Source organism: Panthera tigris, chromosome B4 (assembly GCF_018350195.1).
Source record: "Panthera tigris isolate Pti1 chromosome B4, P.tigris_Pti1_mat1.1, whole genome shotgun sequence".
Taxonomy (NCBI): domain Eukaryota; kingdom Metazoa; phylum Chordata; class Mammalia; order Carnivora; family Felidae; genus Panthera; species Panthera tigris.
The window spans coordinates 5,482,737-5,504,591 of record NC_056666.1 but is presented as its reverse complement, the minus strand read 5'-3'; the positions used below and the strand labels follow the sequence as shown (position 1 = coordinate 5,504,591).

Below are 21,855 nucleotides of genomic sequence, written 5' to 3'. Positions count from 1 at the left end.
TAAAATATCCCGTTTATAAAAAATATCCCCAACGATGCTGGCGAGAAAAATGTTAAATGAGCCAAGGGCAGAGGGAGAGGAGAGTCGGGCTGGCTGGAGGCTCCCACCAGCGGGTCTGGACTGCAGGTGGGAGCCTCCAGCATAAAGAATGCAGGTGCCAGGGCACTTGGGAGGCTCAGTCGGTTAAGATCCGACTTCGGCTCAGGTCACGATCTCACGGTTTGTGAGTTCGAGGCCCACATCAGGCTCTGTGCTGACGGCTCAGGGCCCGGAGCCTGCTTTGGATTCTGTGTCTCCCTCTCTCTCTGGCCTTCTCGGGCTTGCACTCTCTCAAAAATAAATAAAACGTTAAAAAGAATTTTTTTTAAAGAACGCAGGTACTGCCCTGCCTTGCTGAGAGCAAAGCCACCAGCTGCTTTCTCGCCGTGAGCCCCTCCAAACGCCCTCATGCTCGCTCCCCACCCCTCGCTGGCCGCCCACCTTTCTGGCCCAGTGCTATCTATCTGCTGCCTCTTGGAAGTGCCAGTAAAATTCTTGGAGGAACTTCTGCCAAGACAGATTTGGGGCATGACCTGGGGATTTCGGAAATCCTGGGCCTGACGTGCTGCTGTTGCTGCTGACTCTTCTGGAGACCCTGACCACCTGAGCAGCAGCCGAGCACCGCAGGGAGCACGTGGGGAGGGCCAGCCCATCCTCCCGGCCCGACGGGCAAGCAGCTTTTAAAGCCCACCGGACGCCTCACCTGTTGCACTGCTAACTCCCATTACCGTGGAAAGACCCCGGCCACGTGGAGGTGACATTTTACAGCGGTTAAAGCCACAAGCTTGAGAGTCCCAGAGACCTGGATCGGAACCGCTAAAACCGGCCTGCCATGCTCAGGGCTAAGTTGCTTTCCTTCAGGGAGTCTCATGCTCTTTATCTACAAAACGGGCCTGGCAACAGCAGGTTAACTCCCAGGGCGCCCCGAAGGATCACTGAAGATCATTAACTCGATATTTATTTAGTCTTGTAGCTGTTAGCACTTAGCACAATGACTTTATCTGCTACAGGGGAACTCCTGCTCTGGCTTTCAAGGTACGAAGAGCCACAGGGTGTCTGGCTCACGTCGGGGACCCAGTGAGCGAATCCATTTCCTTCTGGCATCCACCGTCCTGCGGCTTCCTGCCCCTCTCCTCCCCCTGACTCACCCACCTGGTCACCCTTTCGTCAATATTTATCCAGTAATTATAGCTCTGGCCCAAGGTCACACACAGATGGATCTCAGAGTTTGCCCAAAAGGTCACGACACCTGCGGACTTTCGTGACCCAGCAGGCCCGGGTTTTGAAAACGTGCACACATCCTCCTTTAGGACGGCCTTCTAATCTCCTGGGGCCATAACCTGAGAGACTGGCCCGACCTAGGGGTGAAGACCCACATCTGCGAAGGCCACGTCTCCAAGCCCTGCACCCAACGCACAGCGAGCGCTGAAACGTGGGCTCAGAACTTGAGAGCCCGGCCCGCACGGGGGTGTTCGCACCCCAGTCACCGGACAAGGCCCTTTACCCAAATGCTCTGCCCACCATGCCGGTTACAGAGAACCTCGGGAGTCGTTTCAAATGGAGGTGCCCAACTGCCGACTCCTGCTCTCTTCGCACCTGGGGCGGAGAACGCGTCAGGGACGCGCAAAGACGAATTTGGGAGAAGGGCTATTTCTGGAGTCTTTAACAGTGGGGCCCGTGGAGGAAAACTCGGACCCGGTGAGGGCACTGCCGGTCGCCAATCCTCTGCCTGAAGGAAATGCTCCGGGCTCTCGTTCGGCCCTCAGCCCGGTCTGCGAGCGTCCTCATCGGTAGGCATGAAGATGCGGAAGGAGAGTAACTTGCTCGAGGTGTGGCAGACTGGTCCTAGACGTGGACCGAGTGTTTTCCCCCAGCAGAAACCGGAAAGGGGCTGGGGGGGGGGGGGGGGGATGGTGGAAGGAACCCGGAACCTGAAACACAATGGCTTCCTGTAATCCGCCCAGGGCCCGTCCCACTGGGCGATGCTTGTGTAAGAGACACTGCTGCCGTTCAAAGGGCTGAGGGGAAAGGACACGGGGTGAAGGGGATGCGAATTGCTGGGGCGCTCTGCCTGCGGTAATGGGACATCCACACGGGTATGCACTGGCCAAAACCCGTGGAACCAGAGGGAGCCCTAGTGTTCACCACGGATTCTAGTCAACGGTAACGCATCGATGCTGGCAATCAGTACTGGCACGTCCTGTTTAAAGATGACAGGGCTGGCGGGTCGGTCAGGAGCCCAGCGAGAGCCACCCAGTGCGTGGACCACAAGTGTCAGCTGAAGACGTCTCTTCCCGCCTCCCCCCTCCCAGCCCCCAGAAAGGACCAGGGGCGCACTTCATCAGCGTATTTCAATCAGGTATTTTATTGTTCTGGCAACTGCAAAATATACAAATTTCTGAAAAGCATCCCCTGTTTGAAAGCTGGCACAGCGTCATCCCAGGTCATTAATTCAGACAACTATACAGAACACAGAGAAGTCATGAGTCACACGTAAAAGGCCCCCCAAAACCAACCACGGAACTACACCCAATCTATACAGCTTTCTATTTTCAGGCTCCCTTATACATATTAAATAAATAAATAGCACATCTGCTATCAAAATAATAAAAAAATAAATTTCAAGTATTACAAACGAAAAACATCATTGGTGCGGCCGTTCCTCTGCTGCCCGCAAATGACGAGCTTCGCCCACGGTCTCCGGACAGAATGAGGAGAAGGGGAAACCCACCCACAAACAACTATGCCAAGTGAACAAAATTGGTCCCAGGTGGTTTTCGGGGGGCCGGGGGGGGGGCGGGGAGAGGCCATAGTCAGAGTGGCAGGAGCCCGGTGAGTGCAGGTCAAACACGTCCCCCAGCTGGCGCCTCGAGTCCGATCACGGCTTTCAGTTGGGCAGCCTTCTGCAACCTCTGAGGTCTCGCTCCTCGTCCGCTGGCACGTTCTGTCGCCTCCTCTAGGCCCCGACAAACGCGTGTGCAGGATGTTCGCTTCGGTAGGTACTGACCTCAGCAGCTGGAGGCGGGCGGGGCACCCACACCCACACCCAGCCCCGCGAGCATCATCGGCAGGAAGGGTCAAAGCTCAGCGTGGGCTCCGACAACCGGTGGGAAAAGGAGGCCAGAGAGAGGGACACGTGGAAGCCGTTTCGCGAGAGCTGGGCTGCCAGGGAGAAGACCAACCCACAAGCACACGCTTGTGCCCGTGCACACTCGCCACCCGACGAGACTCAGTTGGCAGGAAAGGGAAAATAGCCCTTCTTCAGTTACACAGGAACAGAGATGTTACATATCCTCGGGCACGGTGCCCGGCTGGGGAGGAGGTGGGGGGGAGGGGGCGGGTTTTGGTGTGAAACCCACGAACTTGACCGCAGGGCATCTACAGCACATCCCAGTTTCCCACTGAACCCCAACCAGAGAAACACGCGTTGTCCGGTGCCCTCTCCGGATGTCCAAGCCCCCAGAGCCGCGCTCCCAGAGCCTGTCCCGTAAGACAAGAGGGGGCGAGACCGTCAGGCTCGAAAGCAGAGGGCAAGCAAGGGAAGCGACCTTTGCCTCCAGCTTTGAGAGGTCCTTCAAAGGGTCGCTTGGACAAATCCTACGCCGGAGTCTCCAAATCGTTCTGTCTGGGCCTCAAGACGCCTCCTTTTCCCCAGGACGTGGAGGCAACGAGGAGAAACCAGGAGGCAGAAACTACAGGTATCTAGAACCACACGTCTCCCTGCTGTGAGCCACCCCAAAAAGATGCCACAGGTGCCACGAACACCAGCGAGGACACCGTCTTCTTCGGACTTCGCAGCCACCGGGCACCCGCTGGGCGTAGGGCAGGTGCTCCACAAAAACAAGCAGGACTGAGCTCAGTCCTCAGTCCTGCCAGGAGACCACAGGCAGCCTCCTGGAGGAAGTGGCCACAAGTGAGGTCTCGGCTGGGCCACCGTCCCCACCTGGGAAGCACAGGGAGGTGACGAACATCCTGGAGGAAGGAGGTGACCCTTGATCATCTCTGTGCCACCATCCGGGTCAGCCTGGCAATGATCCACATGACTTGCTCTCCGGCTGGTTTCCCGGGTCCCTCCGAGCTCCCCATGGCACGGGCGCACCCGACTCCCCACGTTCTTTCCGAGCTCCAGCCCCCACGGGCACAAACCCCAAACATGTAAGTTCGTGGAGAGAAGGTACAACCTTCAGGTCCCGCCTTCTGCCGTTGAAAAAGTGCAAAAGCAAGCAGCTCCAGGGTGGGGGCCTGGGGCCCAGGCGGGAGGGCAGAGACGGCAGAGCTCCCTGGGGGGGGGTGAGGCCCCGGGACTGTTCCGGCAGAACCTTTCCTTTTGCCTGCACGGCCACACTGTGCGTGAGTCACCCTCTTCCGAGGCAGGGCGCAGACCCGGCAAGCTGTGGATGCATTGCACGGTGGCTCAGAGCCTTCACCCTCCTCCTCCGGGACCGGCCCCAACCCAGCACGAGCCCGAGTCCTGCCCTCACGAGGCAACGTCCGGGGCCATGACTCACAGAAGAGCCTTGTGACAGTTTTCAACATCCCTTCTTCTTCAGCAACTAGACCCCCCTTCGATTTTAGGATTCTGGGGCCCGTGTCCTCTCCCCAGGCTGGGAACATACCAGGTCAGGATCACAGAAACGAAACAAAACAGAAGAGCCTGGAGGCCACCGTCCCCTCCTCAGGGCCCTCTCTCACCTCTTCCACCGCTCATTGTCCTTTCCGAGCCTCGTGGGGGGTCAGCGAGGCTGGGGGCCGGGGGGGGGGGGGCGCCAGCGCGGGGTGCGCACACGGGAGGGGCCTCCTGGGGTCTCAGCCGCCGTCGGGGGCACGGTTCTGTCTGAGCGGCGGGCCCCTCTTCTACACCACCCACCCTGTTCGGAAGACGTCCTGGGGATGGCTGGCCTCGGGCGGGTGGAAAAGCACTAAGGAAAAGCTGCAGGAACAGAACTGGCACGGAGCCGACGGGCCTGCCTCAGTGCATCCTGGTGTCGATGCCACTCTGGGTGCTCTTCATGTTCTGTTTCCAGAAGAGAGGGGCGAGGAAGGGGAGTTAGCATTTCCTGTCGACTAGGCTTCTCAAGACCAAAGCCATGCATGTGAGACCGCCCACCTCCCCCAGACAGAAAAACACAACCCTGGATGGGCGTCCTCACCAACTGGGCAGAAGAAAGCCCAGGGAGGTTCCGGGAATGTGGCGGGGGTTAAGCCCAGAGCTGCCCGGGGGGAAGGGCCTGGCAAGGCCGGGGGAGGCCAGGCATCTGCCTCTAGATGGGGAAGCAGGGTGGGGTGGCCCTGGCGGGTCAGAGCTCTGGGGAGCACTGAGCGCCAGCACCTAAGGAAGCCTCCAGGGCCTGGCCCTTTCGCGTCTCGAGATCGCCCCCGCCCACACCCAGGGCCCTCCTGCTGCCCGCGGCCGGGCAGGGGACGAGCCGGGACTCTCCTCCCAACGGGGTTCAGGTAGACCGTAAGCTCCAGCCCCCAGAACCCACATTCTAGGAACATGGGCTCAGCAGCTAGAACACAGGTGCCCTGGGCTGAGTGGACGTCACAGGGGAGGACCCAGGCAGAGAAGGCAGGTGTCACTCACTAAAGCTCTCTTCCTGTTCCAACAAAAGCAATCTTGGCCACAAGTCCCACCCCTGAGAAGCTGCCAGAATCAAAAACCCCTTAAAAATGTTCTTTGGGGTGGTGGCTGACTCTTGATTTTGGCTTAGGTCACGATCTCATGGTTCCTGAGTTCCAGCCCCACGTCGGGCTCTGTGCCTGGGATTCTCTCTCTCCCTGTCTCCCTGTCCCTCCCCTGCTCACACTCTCTCTCTCTCAACGTTAAAAAAAATAGTTTTTCAATCGGCTGGGAACAGATGACAGCTGCCACTGCACAGCAGCGGGCTCTCTGCCTGACTTGAATCCGCCGCAAAGAAAGGAAACACCACTTTTATAAGTGTTCTTTCCCTCCCTGTGTCCACCGAGACTGTCTTAAAGGGACAGGGTGAGGGGAGCGTGGACGCCGGGCACACACATATGCAGGATCATGGCAGCCCATTCCCCTCCAGGCAGAACCAAGGGCCCACCGTGGGGAAATCTCTAGGGACTCGCAGACCCCGCACTCAGACCTGAGCCCGCTCTCAGCCCGACTCCGCCCAGGCCACCCGACCCTCCAGTCACGAGCACATCAGACAGTGTCTGTGAGTGGGGGTCTCCCAGGAGGACCCTGTGGCCTTGCACCCAGTCTCCCCCGATGGGGTCAGAGCCCGGGATGCTGCCAGGTCCCGCTGCACCTGCCGGCTTCAACCCACCCTCAGACATCTCGCGCCCAAGGCTCCGAGCACCCACGGATGATAGATGCAACAATGACACTGGGGACCACGTCACGTCACTCACTCATGGTGCCCTGGCTCAGGCCACACGGAGGGGAAGGAGGGAACGAGAGAGAGAGAGAGAGAGAGGACCTCGAGACAATGGTGCTGCTCTTGAAAGACACAAGTCGTCTGGCACGGGTGTATGAGTCACATACTGCACGATGGCCCGTCGTCACACAGACCAAGATGCCCTGACAGGCTGAGATGCCATGACTCGGGGAGATGCAGAGGGGACAGAGAGGGGCATGCACCGAGCCATTTACCTTTCCAAGGTTAGTAGGGAGAAAACTTTGAGAAAATGTGACAAACAGTTCGTCTTTCAAGCATAGTGGGGGGAAGGGAAGAAACAGGTCGGAAAAGAAAAACAAAACAAAACATTTTTAGTACTATCTTCTTTTCAGTGCGCATTTGAAACTTAAAAATCAAGGATGGCCGGATGGTCTGGTGGCCGGGAGCACTAGTGTGGGCCCCCCAGGGCGCTGCATCCATCCGGGCTGTCGTCACTGATGGTGACAGTTTCACCATGAAGCCACGATCGCTGTGTCCTCAGGGCACGACCCGTAAGCCCCCGGGGGTGCCCCACACTCCCCAGGCTCCCGGTGCTCCTGCTACTCAGGAGAAGAAATCCTACTGGCCTGTGTGGGACGGCAGGGGGGGGGGGCATCAAAATACAGAGCAAGTGCAAGCCCAGGGGCCTCGGGCATCCCCCCAAAGTTCAGGGCACTACCTCCCCCACGATAACGACTACACTCCGCCAGACCCTGAGTACGCACTGGGCACTCTGCTAAGTGCTACGTGTATCCTCTCCTGATCAAAAACACCTCAAAGTGTCACCGCCTCCACCTTACAGACAAGGAAGCAGATGTGCCAGAATTGCGTCACCTCGCCCAGAATTCTAAAGAGGGAGGGTAGTAAAACCGAGACCCAAGCCCGGCTCAGTTCGATTTTAGCGGTAAGGTGTGGGGCCTGCAATCCCAGACACGGGCCCACGCTCCCAGGCTGGGCTGGATGCTGGGACCCCAGAGTGGCGTGGCGGGTCCAGAGGAGACATTTCTGCTGAACTGGAGGCATTCTAGCCGGAAGCACTATTAGCCACAGAGACGGGCAAGGTCAACCTCGGAAGGTGGGGGGATGTGCCTGAGAGGACCCTCCCAGCAGGAAGAGCTCTTTCCTGGCAACATCAGGCCACGGCCCAAAAAGAACAGAATATGCACAGAGGCAAAAGCGGAAGGCTCCAAATCCAAAGGCCCGTTTTCACCAAGGGGAACTCTTGATCTAGACGCACTCCGTGTTCTACGCCTGGCTTCAAGGAGGTACCAGACATGGGGCGGTTCGTCTTTTAAGACTGAGTTTAACGGACAGTTACACACCCAGCCGTGGAGGGCGGCTGCATGGGGACCCTGCAAGGGCTAGAAACGAAACCCAACAGCTCGGCCCTGTGCCTCACAGCTGCCCGGGACAGGGGTAGGTGAGCAGTCCCTTGACCGTTCCCAGAAACCAGCAGAGAGAAAGCAGTCAGCCTTCAGGACCAGGAGACCCGTTCAAGTCCTGGTTCTGCTACTGGCCGGCCGGCCGGCCGGCCGTAGGCAGGTGCCTCCCCCTCGGTCATCTGGTAAAAGGGACAGAACTGCCCTGCAGACCTCCTGGGCTTATTTTAAGGCCCAAAGGCACAGAACACACGTGAGCAAGCACTTTCGCCGTGAGCTGTCCAGTATCCCAAAATAGATTTCCCCGCAGGCGGTGCCACGGAATCCAAGCACCATGCTCCGCTACTATTTTCCAAGAACAAGCCCCGCTTTGAAGCTGACAGGCTGGACTCCTCAAGCCAGCTCAGTTTTTGCATCAAGTGGCGAAAAGAACTTAATCAGCAAAAGGGAGGACGGGCAGGTGTGACCTGAGGGGCTAGGGTGAGGCGCACTGGAACAGCGGAGACACTGAATTATCCAGCAGGCGCTCCGGCGGACCCTTAACCAGAAACTTCCTGCAGGGAGAGCTCCGGCCGAAGGAGAGGGGAAACCAAGGGTCTGACCGGAACACTGCACCTGACCCTGAACGTGACTGTTAAGGCTAAGCACGTGCTGGTACAGGATAACTGGACCCAGAACTACGGTTTCCCAGGGTGTCAGGGTCCGGGAGCCTCTGCGAGGACAGAAGGGGGGGGGGGCTTCAGGGCTGCAGCCCCCACCACACTCCCACCAAGAGTCCGTCCTCCGTTTGTTTTGCAGATTTTGCCTTCTAACGCGCAAGGCCTCTCCAAGGGGAGGCACAGAACTTAAAAGACAATGCAAGGGGCAGAAGACCCAGCCTGGCATGGAAATCTGACTCTGAAGGAAAAAGCAGACTTCCGTCAAGCTCGGGCCACCGCGAGCACTGGTAACTGGGACCCCGAGGGGCGTGCGAGAAGCCAGCCGTGTGCAGCAAGTGCTGGCAGCCAGACGCGCTGAAGGCAGCTGGGCCATGTGGCTTCTTGTCTCCTTTTCTAGAAGTTCATGAATCCTCCCTCCCTCCGCCCCCATGCCCATCCTTCTCTATCAGATTTGACAAAACCCGTCACCACCCGCAGCATTTTCACAGGCAAAAGGCCAAACCCGCAAGCAAGGAGAAAGAGGGGCGAGTGGCAAAACGATTCAGAGAAAAATACTTACAAACAGGCTTTCCCTAGCAAAGGCTGCAGAGAGAAAAAGCGGAGAGAGAGAAGTCAGTAGAGGACAGGGTACAGGCCCCAAGTCATTCGAAACCAAGGCATCCTCTGTGGGGACATGAAGCCCTGTCCAGCCTCCCGGCCTGGCCCACCCAACGGCTTCCAGACGTCCCGGGGATTTGGCCTGGCCACCTCAAAGGACGGTCCCGTCCAAGTCGGGGGAGCCCCAGCCACGCGTCCTCTATGACCCTCCTCCGGGTCGGCCCCACATACCATCCGACCCCGGCCCAGGCCAGTGCCCCTCACGTGTCTGCGACAGCAGCCGCTGAACTTCCAACTATGACCCCACGGTCTCCACCACAACTGGGCGTCACAGGCAGACCGCTTCGGATCTCAGCCTTCACAGAAAAACGCAGTAAAATCCTACAGCTACTGCCAGTGGGGACACCATGTGTCGGCCGCTCAGCACGAACTACCTCGCTGGCCCTGCCTCTTGCAGTAGGTGCCACGCCCCCATTCCACAGACGGTAAAACTGAGGCCTGAAGAGGTTCGGTGGCCTCCCCGAGGCTGCACGGCCCTCTCCCCCCCATCCCGATTCCAGACACCACAGAATTCAAATGAGCTTGAGGAGAAATGCAGGATAAGTCTGTGGGCCTCAGCACGGAGCTCGTAAGTCTGACTCAAAATTCAGCCCGTGAGTTATCTGTTAAGAGCCCAGACGTGGTGGGTGGGGGTGGAGGTGGGGGGGAGGCCTCAAGGTGGCCCCCAAATATGTGCCCAGGAGTTTCTATGTCTCACGTGTTGGCAAAGATTCTTGGCTGTCACCGAGGAAAAGACTGCTCTTCTGAAAATAAATCTTCATGTCCAACAGCCAAGAGCCTTCAGCTTTTAATCTCCGTAGCACACGACACAAGTAAAATCTAACTAGATTTTTGCTTACTGGTGTTTTTACTACCTGCTAAAGTAACTACGTGATGAAAGAAAGTGGCTGTTCCCAGGCCATCCTGCGAGTCTGGCTGTCCAGGTTCTAACCCGGCTCTGGAGGGGGACACACTTTTCTCCAACTGGGGACCGGATGCAAGGGAGCACGCAAGGAAGGTCCTCAGCCACTGGCCTGGGACAGAAAAGACGTCCTCAGGCCACACGTGGCCAAGGGCCCAGAGCTGAATGGAAACTTCTAGGGTTTTGTCTTCAATCTTGTTTGAGAAAACAAAGGGTTTGGGAATGTGAGCGGGACGCAGACTCGGCCATTTCTTCTGCTCTGCCCAGTTTTCTGTTCCTCAGGAAAGAGGTGTGTGCGCTCAGGTCGGCGAGGAAGGACCCCAGGGTGTCACGGACCTCGTGGGAGGGCGTGCCCACGTTCTCCCCGTCCACCGCCCACACGCGCTGCCCACGGCTGCTCTCCTCCCGACCCAGACTGACTGTGAGGAAGGAGAGGGGAGAACGCACTTGTCCAGGCAGCTGCGTGGGCACCTCCGGGGGCAGGCAGTTGGGCAGGGCAGCGGAGGGAGAAGCCACATGCTCCTCAAAGCTGTTGATGCGAGGCTTTTTGGTGGGCTCGGGGCTGGCTAGTGGGGTGACACTATTGCGTCTCATGAGCGGGTTAGGTCCCTTCTTTGCATCCTAAGCGAGACAAAGACAAAAGAGAGAAGGCGACAGTTACAAGGAGTGGGGAAGTATATAAGCCAAAAAAACCCCAAACCAAACCAAAAACGTTTCTCTGCTTCTGGATTTCCCAGACACGAGACTGACCGCGGCGACTGGCCCCGGGGACCAGCAGGGGTGCCATGCTGTCCTGCGTCCCCAGTCTGCAAGAACAAGGGATGACCTCCTGAGCCCCTGTGCCGGAACATTCCAAGACACCCACTCGGACAAGCACAACATTCAAGGCAGGCGAAGGGAGAACACAAGACCAGCTCTGCAGACAGTCATTCAAAGGCGGCAGATGATGAGTCGGAGAAAAGAACCCGGCCGCCAGCCTCCAAGAGAGCCAAGGAAGGGGGAGGGAGGCCTGAGTGGGAGGCTCAGGTCAACCACTGAGGGCAGGGAGGAGAAGGTGTCGGTGCCAGACTCCCTGCGCTGACCGTGAGCCAGGATCTGCACAGCAGACAAGGAACAGCGCCCGCTCCCCATCACTGCCCCCCCCGGCTTGGGACGAGGAGTGCTGGCTTCAACCCCTGCCAGGGGACTAGAGGTGCAGAAACCCCGAGGTGGGCAGCAAGGCAAGCCAGGCCCAAACACGAGTCTTCCCGCCAAGTGACGACACAGTGGAGCGAGGACCTGTGTCCCCAGGCCTGTGGCTCTGCAGCCTCTAGCCCAGGGGCCTGCACAGAGCTCTGTCTCCCTCGACACTGCCCCAGTTAGGCACAGGCAAGTGTATGCAGGGGCCATCAGAGCCCCGTTCCGGCCCAGCCCCGCCGGCGGAGTCAGGCCGGGAAGAAAGGTGGGACCCCACCACCCACGTTCAGAAGTGGGGGCCGTTACAGGGCCAAGGCTGGCCCACCCGCTTCCCCTGTGGCCACCCGGCCGGACAAGCTGGCGGAAGCTGGGATTTTAAGGCCAAGACCTTCGGACCGAGCTCCTTGGGAAACAGAGAGGTGTCCTGCTCGGACGGGAACACCACACTCTGTGTGAGGGAAACGGTCAGCTGGCCAAACGCTATAGTTTGACCCTCGGTACAAAGTCAACCCAACGTTCCTTCCCGACCACGTCCGGGGCAGCAATGTGCTCTACCGCCGGGGCCTCCTGCAGAAAGCCTCCACCCGCCGTGCCCCGAGTCCCTCCTGCCCAAACCACCTGGTCTCTGCCCTCCCACCTCCTTTCCACGATTTCCATCTTCTTGGTAATTCTGCACCAAAGCGTACACAGACGACTGAGTGGTTTGCTAATCCCGTGTGAACCAGTGACTCTAGAACCTGGAAGGCATCTCAGCCGCCCCAAAGGAAAAGACGACGGTAACTGAGCTACGACTACTCTTGAAAGCGCAGGATGCGTCTCCCTCTTTAATACTCACGTCATGGGTTAAGTCGAAATGGGGGGGAAGCGTGCAAAGTGAGAAAGAGAAAATGCCAAGCAGCCACATATAAACACGAGATAGGAACACACAGTAGCTGAGGAAGAGCAGGGGAGGAGGTCACAAAGGCCGGCCAATCTCAAACCAACTACTACTCCAGAGAGAACCCGCTAAAAGACACAGGTTCAATTGCAGGCAACTCAACACGGGGACCTCTCGAGTGCTCACACCCCCTGGCCCTGTCACTCGACAGGGACCCTCTAGGGATGGAGGCCAGGACGGGGATGCTGGGAGCAGGAGGCAGGGGGTGTTTAGACTCACCTCTGACCTCTCCCGGTGTGTGCTCACAGACTCCACATTCAGATAGATGGACTCTACGCGGCAACCTGGGTGGGGTGGGGACAGGGGTTGGCTTCCGGTTAGAGGGGACAGGCCGCTGACAGCCCCAGAGCCACCAGGAGCCAGCGTCCCAGGGGACATCTTGGCCGGGGCTGTGTCCCCATACTCACCGTAAGCGACAGGTGTCAGTTTCAGGACGGTGTGAAGGGGGCATTTCAGGTAAGGCATCTCCTCTGAAAAGAAAAGGCCTCGCGATCAGCTAGGAGCCTTGAGGACAGATACACACAAGTCCCCAGTGAGAGCTTCTGCCTGTTGTATGTGCCCCTGGAGTCCAGGCCGAGCAGGAGACAGGGGTGTCTCCTCCTCCCCGCTACACACAGGCCCCCTGCTCCAGGCAGGCAGCCTAGAAAAACCACTAGCCAAAAGACGAGAATCAAAACAAACCCCAAGCCCACCCTCGCACGGTGCACTAGAGTTAAAAAAAAAAAAAATCAGGGGTGCCTGGCTGGCTCAGTCGGCTAAGCGTCCGACTATTGGTTTCGGCTCAGGTCATGATCTCTGTGCTGACAGCTCGGAGCCAGCTTAGCATTCTCTATCTCCTGCTCTCTCTCTCAAAATAAATACATAAACTTAAAAAAAAAAAAAATCATTCCCTGAACAATTTAGGTGTGTCAGGATTCAAGTGAGCCTTGGGTAGACATAGGCTTAATTTTAAGAGTCTCATTAGAGTTTTCTGGGCTCTTTGTTCTTTAGAGGTGGGCTGGGCGTGGGCTGCCCCCGCCCCCCCCCCCCCCGGAGGTGAGCGGCTGGGGGCCTGCGGGAGGCTGTGCTCTGAAGGCTCCAGCAGGAGGCGCGGCCGAGGCCTTTCCTAACGCTCAGCAGCAGTGAACGGGCGCGGGGAGAGAGACCCCGCGTGGTCCCGTGGGGAAGGTGCTGGTCCACGGCGTCCCCCAACTCGAAGGCTGGCTTCCCTCCGCCCTTTCTCGGAACTCCACGGGCTCCCCGTCGCCCCCACCACCCAGAGCAGGCTTCGTGGGGGGGTCGGCGGCACCTGCGCTCTTATCCAGGAAGTAGGCGAGGAGGCAACGCAGGACGGCCTGATGGCAGATGACCAGCACGTTCTCCTGCCGCTCCAGCTCCATGATCACCGGCTCCAGGCGCTGCACCAGGTCCTGGTACGACTGCAAGACAGAGGGACCGGTCGGTGCTGCTGCAGAGGCGCACGCGGGCGGGGGCGGGGCTCTGCCGCCTCAGCCACGCCCCTTCCCCCGTTAGAAACCAGAGAACACGCCATGGATCGATAATCGATCCACAGCCGGCGGTGTTTCAGGGCTGCACCCCTCAGGGCCCCTGGGGACCCACATCGACTGGCTTCTTAGAAAAGGGAGGCCGTCCCCGTGTTGGTGAGGATGTGACGCATCCCCTGCCAGAACATAAACCCGCCGTCCTCCCTCTAACGGCTGCCTCCTAATTCTCCACGCAGGGGGATGAGGGACTGACGACCGGACACACGCTGACAACGTGGGGGACCCTGAAAACGTCCCCTGAGTGAGAGAAGTCATACACAGTGTGACCACATGTTGTATGACCCCTTTCTGTCAAATGTACACAGTAAGCAATGCCACAGAGACGGGAAGTAGACCCCTGGTTTCCAAGGCTTGGGGGAGGGGGGAACAGGCTAGGGTTTCTTTTGGGAATGATGGAATGTTCTAGAATTTGTGGTAATGGTTGCCCGGTACTATGAATACACCTAAAAACCACTGAATCGTATACTTTAGTGAGTTTTATATTGTGTGAATTTTCGCTCAATTAAAAAAAAAATTGAAAAAAATGGGTGGGCATGTGACTTTTAAGGCTACCAAGGTTCCTGCTCACGCCCATCCCTCTGTGGTCTCCCTTGTTCTCTCACTAATCAGGTTCCGGGAACAAGGGCCACGGAGGAGGTGAGCGCCCTGAGCAGGAGGAAACTGAAACGTGACAGACAACCGAGACGGCCCGCAGACAGCAAGGACCTGCCAGGTGTCACCAGGCTGCCTGCAGCCGACACCAGAGCATCGCCCGGAGGCTGCGTCCAGGGCTCCCTCAGCGAATCAGTGATGCGCGGGACCTGAGATGACACAGTTGCCATCGCGTCTGCAGTCAAAGGGGAACCCGCGCACAGGGTGAGCCATCACCCCTGACTGCTGTTGCCTCCCACGTCACCATGGGCTCATCTGAGAGACACATCTCTCGCTAGTGCTCAAAGGAAAATACACCTGTGCCTCTCCTGGAGCCGTTTACAAGGTTCAGTTTAGGAAAACTGGATTCGGAAGGGAGAGTGCCGGGAACAGGCATCAGAAGGCATAAGGGGCAGGCGGGATGCAAGAGCCCTTCCTGCCCCTTCCTCCCGGAGCACGTGGCTGCTGAGCACAGTTACCCGAATGGGGCCACCCGGGCCCCCCGCGGCCCTCTCTCAGCCTGGCCTGTCACCAGCTCCCGTGCGCACAGCACACGCCGGCTGCACCGAGTGACGCGGGCGAGAGCGGGCACACGTACCTCCCCGGTGGGGTAGCGGTAGTAGTATTTGTCCTGCTCGCGCAGAGTGTACTCCTCAGGGTAGGTGTCCCTGATCTCCTCGTAGGTCATCTCCTCACAGACACCCTGGCGGGAACACCCAGACGTCACCTGGAGTCGCTCAACATGGCACGTGCGGGTCTGCGAGGGCTCTCGTTTCCCAGGGGAGAGACCTCCGTGCCCTCCCGCTCCCCACGGCCAAGGCCAGGCCCCGGCACTCACGGCGTCGATCTCGTTGAGCGCCTTCCACTGTTCGTAGGGGAGACGCAGGGCTTCCGCCGTCTGGATGGTGCTTTTCAGCTGGCTGGTCCACACCTTGAGGTCCTTCAGGTTCTGCTCCTCCACAAACTTGCTCAGGGCATTGGCAAACTGCGAGGGCGTGGGACAGAGGGACATGGCCTGACTCAGGCTCCTGCCCCTCCTGGAGAAGCAGAGCAAGACCAGTCTCATTCCGCGTCAGGGGCGTGACTACACTATCTCACACACACACACACACACACACACGCACGCACGCTGCGCACACGGGATGCACCCAGCCCCTCGGCAGCCCGCCTTGCCCCCGGCTCCCCCTACCTTCCTGCCCCTGCTGGACAGACCCGAGTCCCCTCCGATCTTGCCCTGGAGGTTGTGCTCGCTCTCGCCGTGCCGACACAGGTAGATGGTGCGGGGCTGCACGTGGATGTTCATCAGGTAGTACACGATGCGGCTCTGAATGTGGTCCTGAACTCTGTTCACCAAGAACCTCCGGCCCACGTCGATCACCTTGATCAAGGACAGGTCCCTGCCGGGGAAGGCGACCAGCCGATCGGAACTCCGCTGATAGCACAGCCCAGCCCAGCCGGCCCGGGTGTAAACCCCCATGGCCCCGGCCGATGGCGGAGACTCAGCCCCCACAGACCCACGAGGGGAGGCCGCAGACTGAATCTGTGTTCTCAGAGACAGACAAGTGGGCACTATCCGCAGCAGCGTGTGGTCAGAAGAGGGGAGAGGGAGGCGGGAGACCAGAGCAGAGAGAAAGGACACGCATGTCAAGGGGACAGGAGCAAGACGGGGCTCACATGTGCACTTCCCGTGCTGCTACAGTTAGTGCCGGAAACAGTCACCATGGAACACGCAATCAAGGATTTTTTTAAAGATGTTTTAAAAGACAGTTTATAAAAGGATCCAGGAGCAAGTGCTTCGTACGGACAGCACGAAAACACTAAAAAACAAACAAACTCTACCAAAGCAGAAGAGTCAGAGACAGTCACCTCTTCGTTATTACCTGTCACATTTATCAGGGTCAAGGGGCTGATAGCTGGCTTCGTAGCAACTAATTCTCTTCATGAAGTCGTCCATAGCTTCTGCTGAGTTGCAATCTTTGTAATCCGGGCTAGAGATTTTAACTTCCTGTAACACCACAAAGAGGCAGCTGATGAATCACGCTGGAAGGCTTTCTGCTTAGACGAAGCGGGATTTGGGGCTCGCAAACAGGGAAAGTACAGACCAGCTCAGAGTGACGATGATCCCACCCAGCGTTGTAAAGAAAAAAAGAAATACACCGGGGCTTGAGTTCTAACCCAGTGATGACACAGGCAGAGCACCCACAGTGGACAGGGGATCGCTCCCTGGAAGGACGTACACAGGAAAGCCACAGGCTTCTACTGAACACATCCGAATGGGGCCACGATTCGGGGTCAACCCGGTAGCCAGGTCATCCCCGGACCGCCAAGCCTCAATTCGAGGTCTGGATGCACACCTGCAGCACTCCCCACACCAAGTGCAGGCTGTCGGTCAGCGAAGGCGCGCTCCCGAGTTGCGGGTGATGCCCTGCCCTGTGCGCCAGGCAGGATTCTTCCTGCCACCACCCATGGATGGGGCACCACATGCTTGTAACTGCTCCCCAACTAGTGCTTCTCCACCGGGCCCAGTCCTTTCTAAGGTTTGCTCTTATGGGAAGAGAAAGCAGAACAAACAGCCCTCGGACTCACCCATCCCCTGTAAGTGAACAATAGGTCTGAGAAACCTGGCAGGGTTTTTAGCGAAATTTTAGCGAAATTTGTTACTGCACGTGCTCTTTTCCTCTACAACCACCACCACTGCCAGGAGAGAGGCAGACACTCTTCAAACACCCGAGTTCAGGGGCGCCTGGGTGGCTCAGTCGGTTAAGTGTCTGACTTTGTTCAGGTCACGATCTCACAGTTCGTGAGTTTGAGCCCTGTGTCGGGCTCTGTGCTGACAGCTCGGAGACATTCTGTCTCTCTCACTCTCTGACCCTCTCCTGCTCACATACACTCTCTCTTTCTCACAAAAATAAAGACATCAAAAATACATATATTCTTAAAAACAAAAAACCGAGTTCAGGGGCACCGAGGTGGCTGAGTCGATTAAGTGTCCGACTCTTGATTTCAGCTCAGGTCATGATCTCACGGTTCGTGAGACCGAGCCCTGCATCAGGCTCTGCACTGACTGCAGTGCCTGCTTGAGATTCTCTCTCTGCCCCTTCCCAGCTCACGTGATTGCTCTCTCACAATAAATACACAAACACTACAAAACAAAACCTGAGTTCGGTGGGGAGTCAGCGCTTCACGGGTGCAGGGTCTCGGTCTGGGAAGATAAAAAGGTTCTGCGCATCCGTGGTGGTGACCACAGTGCAGAGACCTGAGTGTGCTGAGAGCCACGGGATTGAACACTTGCGTGGTGAAGACAGTAAATTGTATATTTTACCACGATGAAAAACAATCTAAGTTCCCAAATCCCTTTCTCCCTAGCACGGCCGCCGCCAGAGAGCATGCTGGGAAGGCCTACCCTGCAAAGCTGCTCTGGGGCTTAATCGGAGACACAAGATTCCTGAACCCGGAGGGTCGGGGCGAACGACTGGATGTGTTAACACGGACAAGATCGGTGGTGAGCTCCTAGCCATGCACGGGCTAACTGCTCACTGCGGAAAATGCACTCTGCGTCCACGCTATGCTTTGCTACCAAGACGAAGCTAGTAGAACGAAACTAAAGGAACGTAGCAAAACCCTTTGTCCAGATTACAGCAACTTCTGTTCTACCTCCCCGTCCTTTGGGCCTCTTCCTCTGGACCCGATGAAACGCATCTGGGTTTTCCGCAATGTGAACAGCCCTTTCTGAGCTATGAACTCCGTTCTTAGAAATGCTTGTACACATTCCCACTGCCTTAGAGAAAAGTTCCAACATCGGAAGCCAATGAATCCTCAGCAACCCTCTAAAGATGCGCGCTTGTAATGCAGCAAACCCCAGCATTCCCTGTAGAAGCATCAGACCTGCTTTTCATTACAGACGCGGCTTATTCTCATGTATTTAAGCTGCACAGAAAATTAGCTACATGAGGAGATGACCTGTGGTAAAGTCTTCATGGTAACGGCTTCCATTTATGGTATATTGCTTTCAAGCGGCAAAACTTAAGAATTAATCAAATTAAGCTGCCAATTACCCTCAGTTTATCTGGGCAACCTCCCCTCGGCACAGGGCGAGGAGAAGGGTATGCTACGGACACATCAGCAGGAAGATAGTTTTACTGCCCCCGTTTTTCCCACACTTGGGGATTCTGCCTTTCAGTCTGTTGTGTCCTATGAAGTTTTATCAACACACAGTCATTCTTTTCTACTGGGGACCTTCACAGCTAAAGAGAGTCCAGCCTGCTGCCTTCCTTCCCTTCTGGAAGGATGAGCTGCCCTTTGTCCCAAGCAGCCCTGTCCCCACCCAGCTGCCAAGCTACTGCCACTCGCAGAAACTGTTCCCAGGCCCCTGCTTTTTATCTCTTAGGTCCCGCAAAGGCTGCTTTCTGCCAACTGCCTGCAAGGACCCCAGATAAAGCCAGGGCAGGTCACAGAACATGCTTCTAAATTAAACACCACTCGGCACCTCCCACCTTCCCGGTCCCACGACTCAGACAAAACCAACAGGCTGGGACAGCCGGCTCGTTCTCAGTGTCTAGTTACTGCTCTGGGCCCGAGCTGGTTCCCCACTTTTCTCAGACTGTCGCCCTACAGTGGAGTCCTACGTTGTCTTACCATGATGTTGGAGGCCACAACCATAGGGTCATCGCACACAGACTCAATGAAAAACACCTGGAAGAAAGCAAAGAGGAAAGTTAGAAAACCACAAATGTGACACACACACAAAGCGCGGATGCTGGTGTCCCTGTGATGTCACCAACCTCATTTGAGGAGGAAGGACCCCATTTACGAACACCCAAACACATACAAAGAACTACCTGCTCAACCCTGCGTCCTTTGCCCATCCCACACCCTAGTCTGGGTAACCGTCCCCCCCCCGCCCCCGGCCAGAGCCCCCACAGGAAAGGCCCAATGTGTCCACAGCAGAACAAGAGCAGCGGGAGGTAGAGAACCAGGCCCGGAGCAGAGACACAGGACTCAGCCCGTCCCCGAGCTGCCTTCCCTGCTCCCGCATGCTCCAGAGCAAGTTTCGCTCACCTTGAAATCATTTTCTTTGGCAAAATGAAGGATCATGTGTCTCCTCTCTCTGGTGGTATTGGTGGCATCGAACACCTGATGGGGAGACAGTAGGGCCGTGAAGAGAGGCCACGTTCGAGATGAACAGTAGGGTACTTAGAGCCAACAAACATCAGCTACACACAGGGGAGGGTGCACGTGGAAGGGACCCCTGGCTACCGCAGCGGCAGCCCCCACCCCGGGTCCACCCCTTCCCCCCCCCCAGCACACAGAGGAGGGGTGGGCACAGAGCACAGCGCCAGCCGTGCCCCAGGTCCGCCCCCAGCTAACCACTCTCCTGGCCCCCCCCCCCCAGTGCTGCTCTAGGCCGTCGCTCCCCTCAACTCTCAGGCCACAGGCACTCGTCCCTTTTCGAGGTGTCCCTGCGGCGGCTCTCGGCACTGCCCGGGGCAGTGTCTACACTTCTGTCTCCCCAGGGCACCGTGTGCTATGGCCTCGGACACAGAGCTGGCACCCCGTCCCCGGACTTACTGCAATTTGGCCCCCTTCCTTCGTCAGGTAACTTTTGACGTCTCTCAGGGCAGCCAGAGCGCACTGCCTGCAACAGGCAGGAAGAGAAAGCACGCGTCACGCCAGCCCGTCCGGCGGGGGAAGGCCCAGCAACCCGCCGCTCATCCCAGCGAGCAGAGTGACGAAACCACCAGGCCGGCCGGGGCTACGGGGCCCAGTCCACTCGGGCCCACAGGCTCCCAGTCCAGCCCCGCAGACAGGCAGCTGCGGCTGCCCGTGGGAAATGGGGCTCATGCCCGGGCTGCGCCCCGAGATCTCACTGGGAGCTTTTACAGAGCTGACGCCCAGGTCCGGCCCATGGATTCTCACGGCTCTGTCCAGGGCACGGCCCACATCCGGATCTCCCCAGGCTCCCAGGTGACCCTACGACACTTGTCAGGGTTGAGCGCCACGGCACTTGGGTTTCACGACCACCCTGGGCTTACAAGAAAAATCCTCTCCAAATGGAAGCGGAAGGTTTTCCGCAAAAATGGCCTTGTTCACTCCCAACGAGACACTGCTGTTGATTTGTATCAACCAGCGGCCGAGTTAGACCCTCCGGGAGCAGAGGAGGCAGTGAGTTTCACGGAGGCGGCGCCTCATCCTAACACACCCCGAGGTGGGGTCACATGTCATGGCCACAGCGGAGCCACGCTGCAGACCAGCTTCTTCTTTCTCCGACAGAACCCGGCTTCGGGAAGCCGAGCAAACCCAAGCCCAGGTCCCCACGGCAGCTCGGGCCTTACTTGCGGACTTTCATGGCCTCCTCGTTGTCGGGGCGAAAGAAGCTGTAGGAGCTGTACTGTTTGACGGCCTCCCGGCGGTACTCCCCGACGTTGAACACTGTGGGGACAAAGGCGGGAACCTTAGCTGACCCCCCAGGAAGAAGGAGCCACCAACATCTGGGAGCTCTCTCTAAAAAAGGAAACCGAGCCTACACAGCAACACCAACCTGAATGAGGTTCTGCTGAGACACGGAGGCGGGAGAGCGGACCTCCGCGCCCAGGGCTGCGAGCCCAGAAGGCAGCCCAGCTTCCCCCAGACCCGACGCTGCTTGGGGCCGCTCTACCTTCCCAGGGACTGGCTTCCACTGCCCCGTCTGCAGGTGCAGCGTCCTAAGGCTGCACGGAGGGGCGGCTGCCACGGGTCCCGCGGAAACAGGGGCAGTGATTCCTGCGCACGATCCCCCAGGACAGCGCAGGGTCTCACGCGTGCCGCGGGGCCCAGATCTGCCATTCACCTACTGAGCCAGCAGCCTGCGCCCCAGGGAAGCATGGAGCATTTACGGGGCGTTCACCATACGACACAACGCACCGGGCACCGTGGGGGACAGCGGATGCAAAACCTAGTCCCCCACCTCACCACCTTTCCGGTGTAGTCGGGAAGACCAGGCCAAGAGTCATACAAAGGTAGCCGATGGTGTGGAGCATTTGACGACAGTCAGTAGAAGAATGTCACAACTGAGTGCTAGAGTACTTAAAAGGGCACAGGGGCACGCGGGTGGCTCAGTCGGTTGAGCATCCGACTTCAGCTCAGGTCATGACCTTGCGGTTCATGAGTTCAAGCCCCACATCAGGCTCACTGCCGTCGGCACAGAGCCTGCATCAGATCCTCGGGTCTCCCTCCGTCTCTCTGTACCTCCCCCGCAAACACTCTATCAAAAATAAATTTTATAAAAAAGGGGAGGGCCCAGATCTCCACAGACCATGCGGCCAGAGAAGGCTTTTTGAAGGTGGCGAGGGCTGAGCAGGTTGTGGGGCAGCAGGAACGACAGAGCAGGAAAAGAAAAGATCCCAACGCCAAGCGAGGATACGTATAGAGTGTACCAAGTGACAAGGCCCAAAAGGGTGCCCCATGCTTGTGGGCACAGGCCAGCCCAAGACTGGCCCTGCACGGCAGGTCCCAGCAGACGGAGGCGGCAGGGACGTGGTTTTGGTCGCAGG

The 21,855-nt window shown here is 57.9% G+C and overlaps 1 protein-coding gene across 4 annotated transcripts in view; it reads right to left on the bottom strand.

The window, feature by feature from the left end:
• Window positions 1-2,383: 2,383 nt before the first annotated feature.
• PFKFB3 (6-phosphofructo-2-kinase/fructose-2,6-biphosphatase 3) overlaps window positions 2,384-21,855 on the bottom strand; it is a 74,842-nt gene continuing 55,370 nt past the window's right edge. For 3 of the 4 annotated variants that reach the window (XM_042990977.1, XM_042990978.1, XM_042990975.1), the window contains exons 3-15: window positions 20,659-20,755; window positions 19,895-19,961; window positions 19,385-19,459; window positions 18,962-19,018; window positions 16,207-16,331; window positions 15,516-15,723; window positions 15,165-15,311; window positions 14,925-15,029; window positions 13,441-13,570; window positions 12,560-12,622; window positions 12,372-12,436; window positions 10,487-10,660; window positions 2,384-5,053 (exon numbers count right to left, since the gene is read on the bottom strand). In XM_042990977.1, the coding sequence (XP_042846911.1) occupies window positions 5,009-5,053; window positions 10,487-10,660; window positions 12,372-12,436; window positions 12,560-12,622; window positions 13,441-13,570; window positions 14,925-15,029; window positions 15,165-15,311; window positions 15,516-15,723; window positions 16,207-16,331; window positions 18,962-19,018; window positions 19,385-19,459; window positions 19,895-19,961; window positions 20,659-20,755 (1,358 nt within the window). In that variant the 3' untranslated portion in view covers window positions 2,384-5,008. Of the gene's footprint in view, window positions 5,054-9,040; window positions 9,064-10,486; window positions 10,661-12,371; window positions 12,437-12,559; window positions 12,623-13,440; window positions 13,571-14,924; window positions 15,030-15,164; window positions 15,312-15,515; window positions 15,724-16,206; window positions 16,332-18,961; window positions 19,019-19,384; window positions 19,460-19,894; window positions 19,962-20,658; window positions 20,756-21,855 lie in introns of all 4 variants that reach the window. The other variant, XM_042990976.1, reaches the window with a different exon arrangement.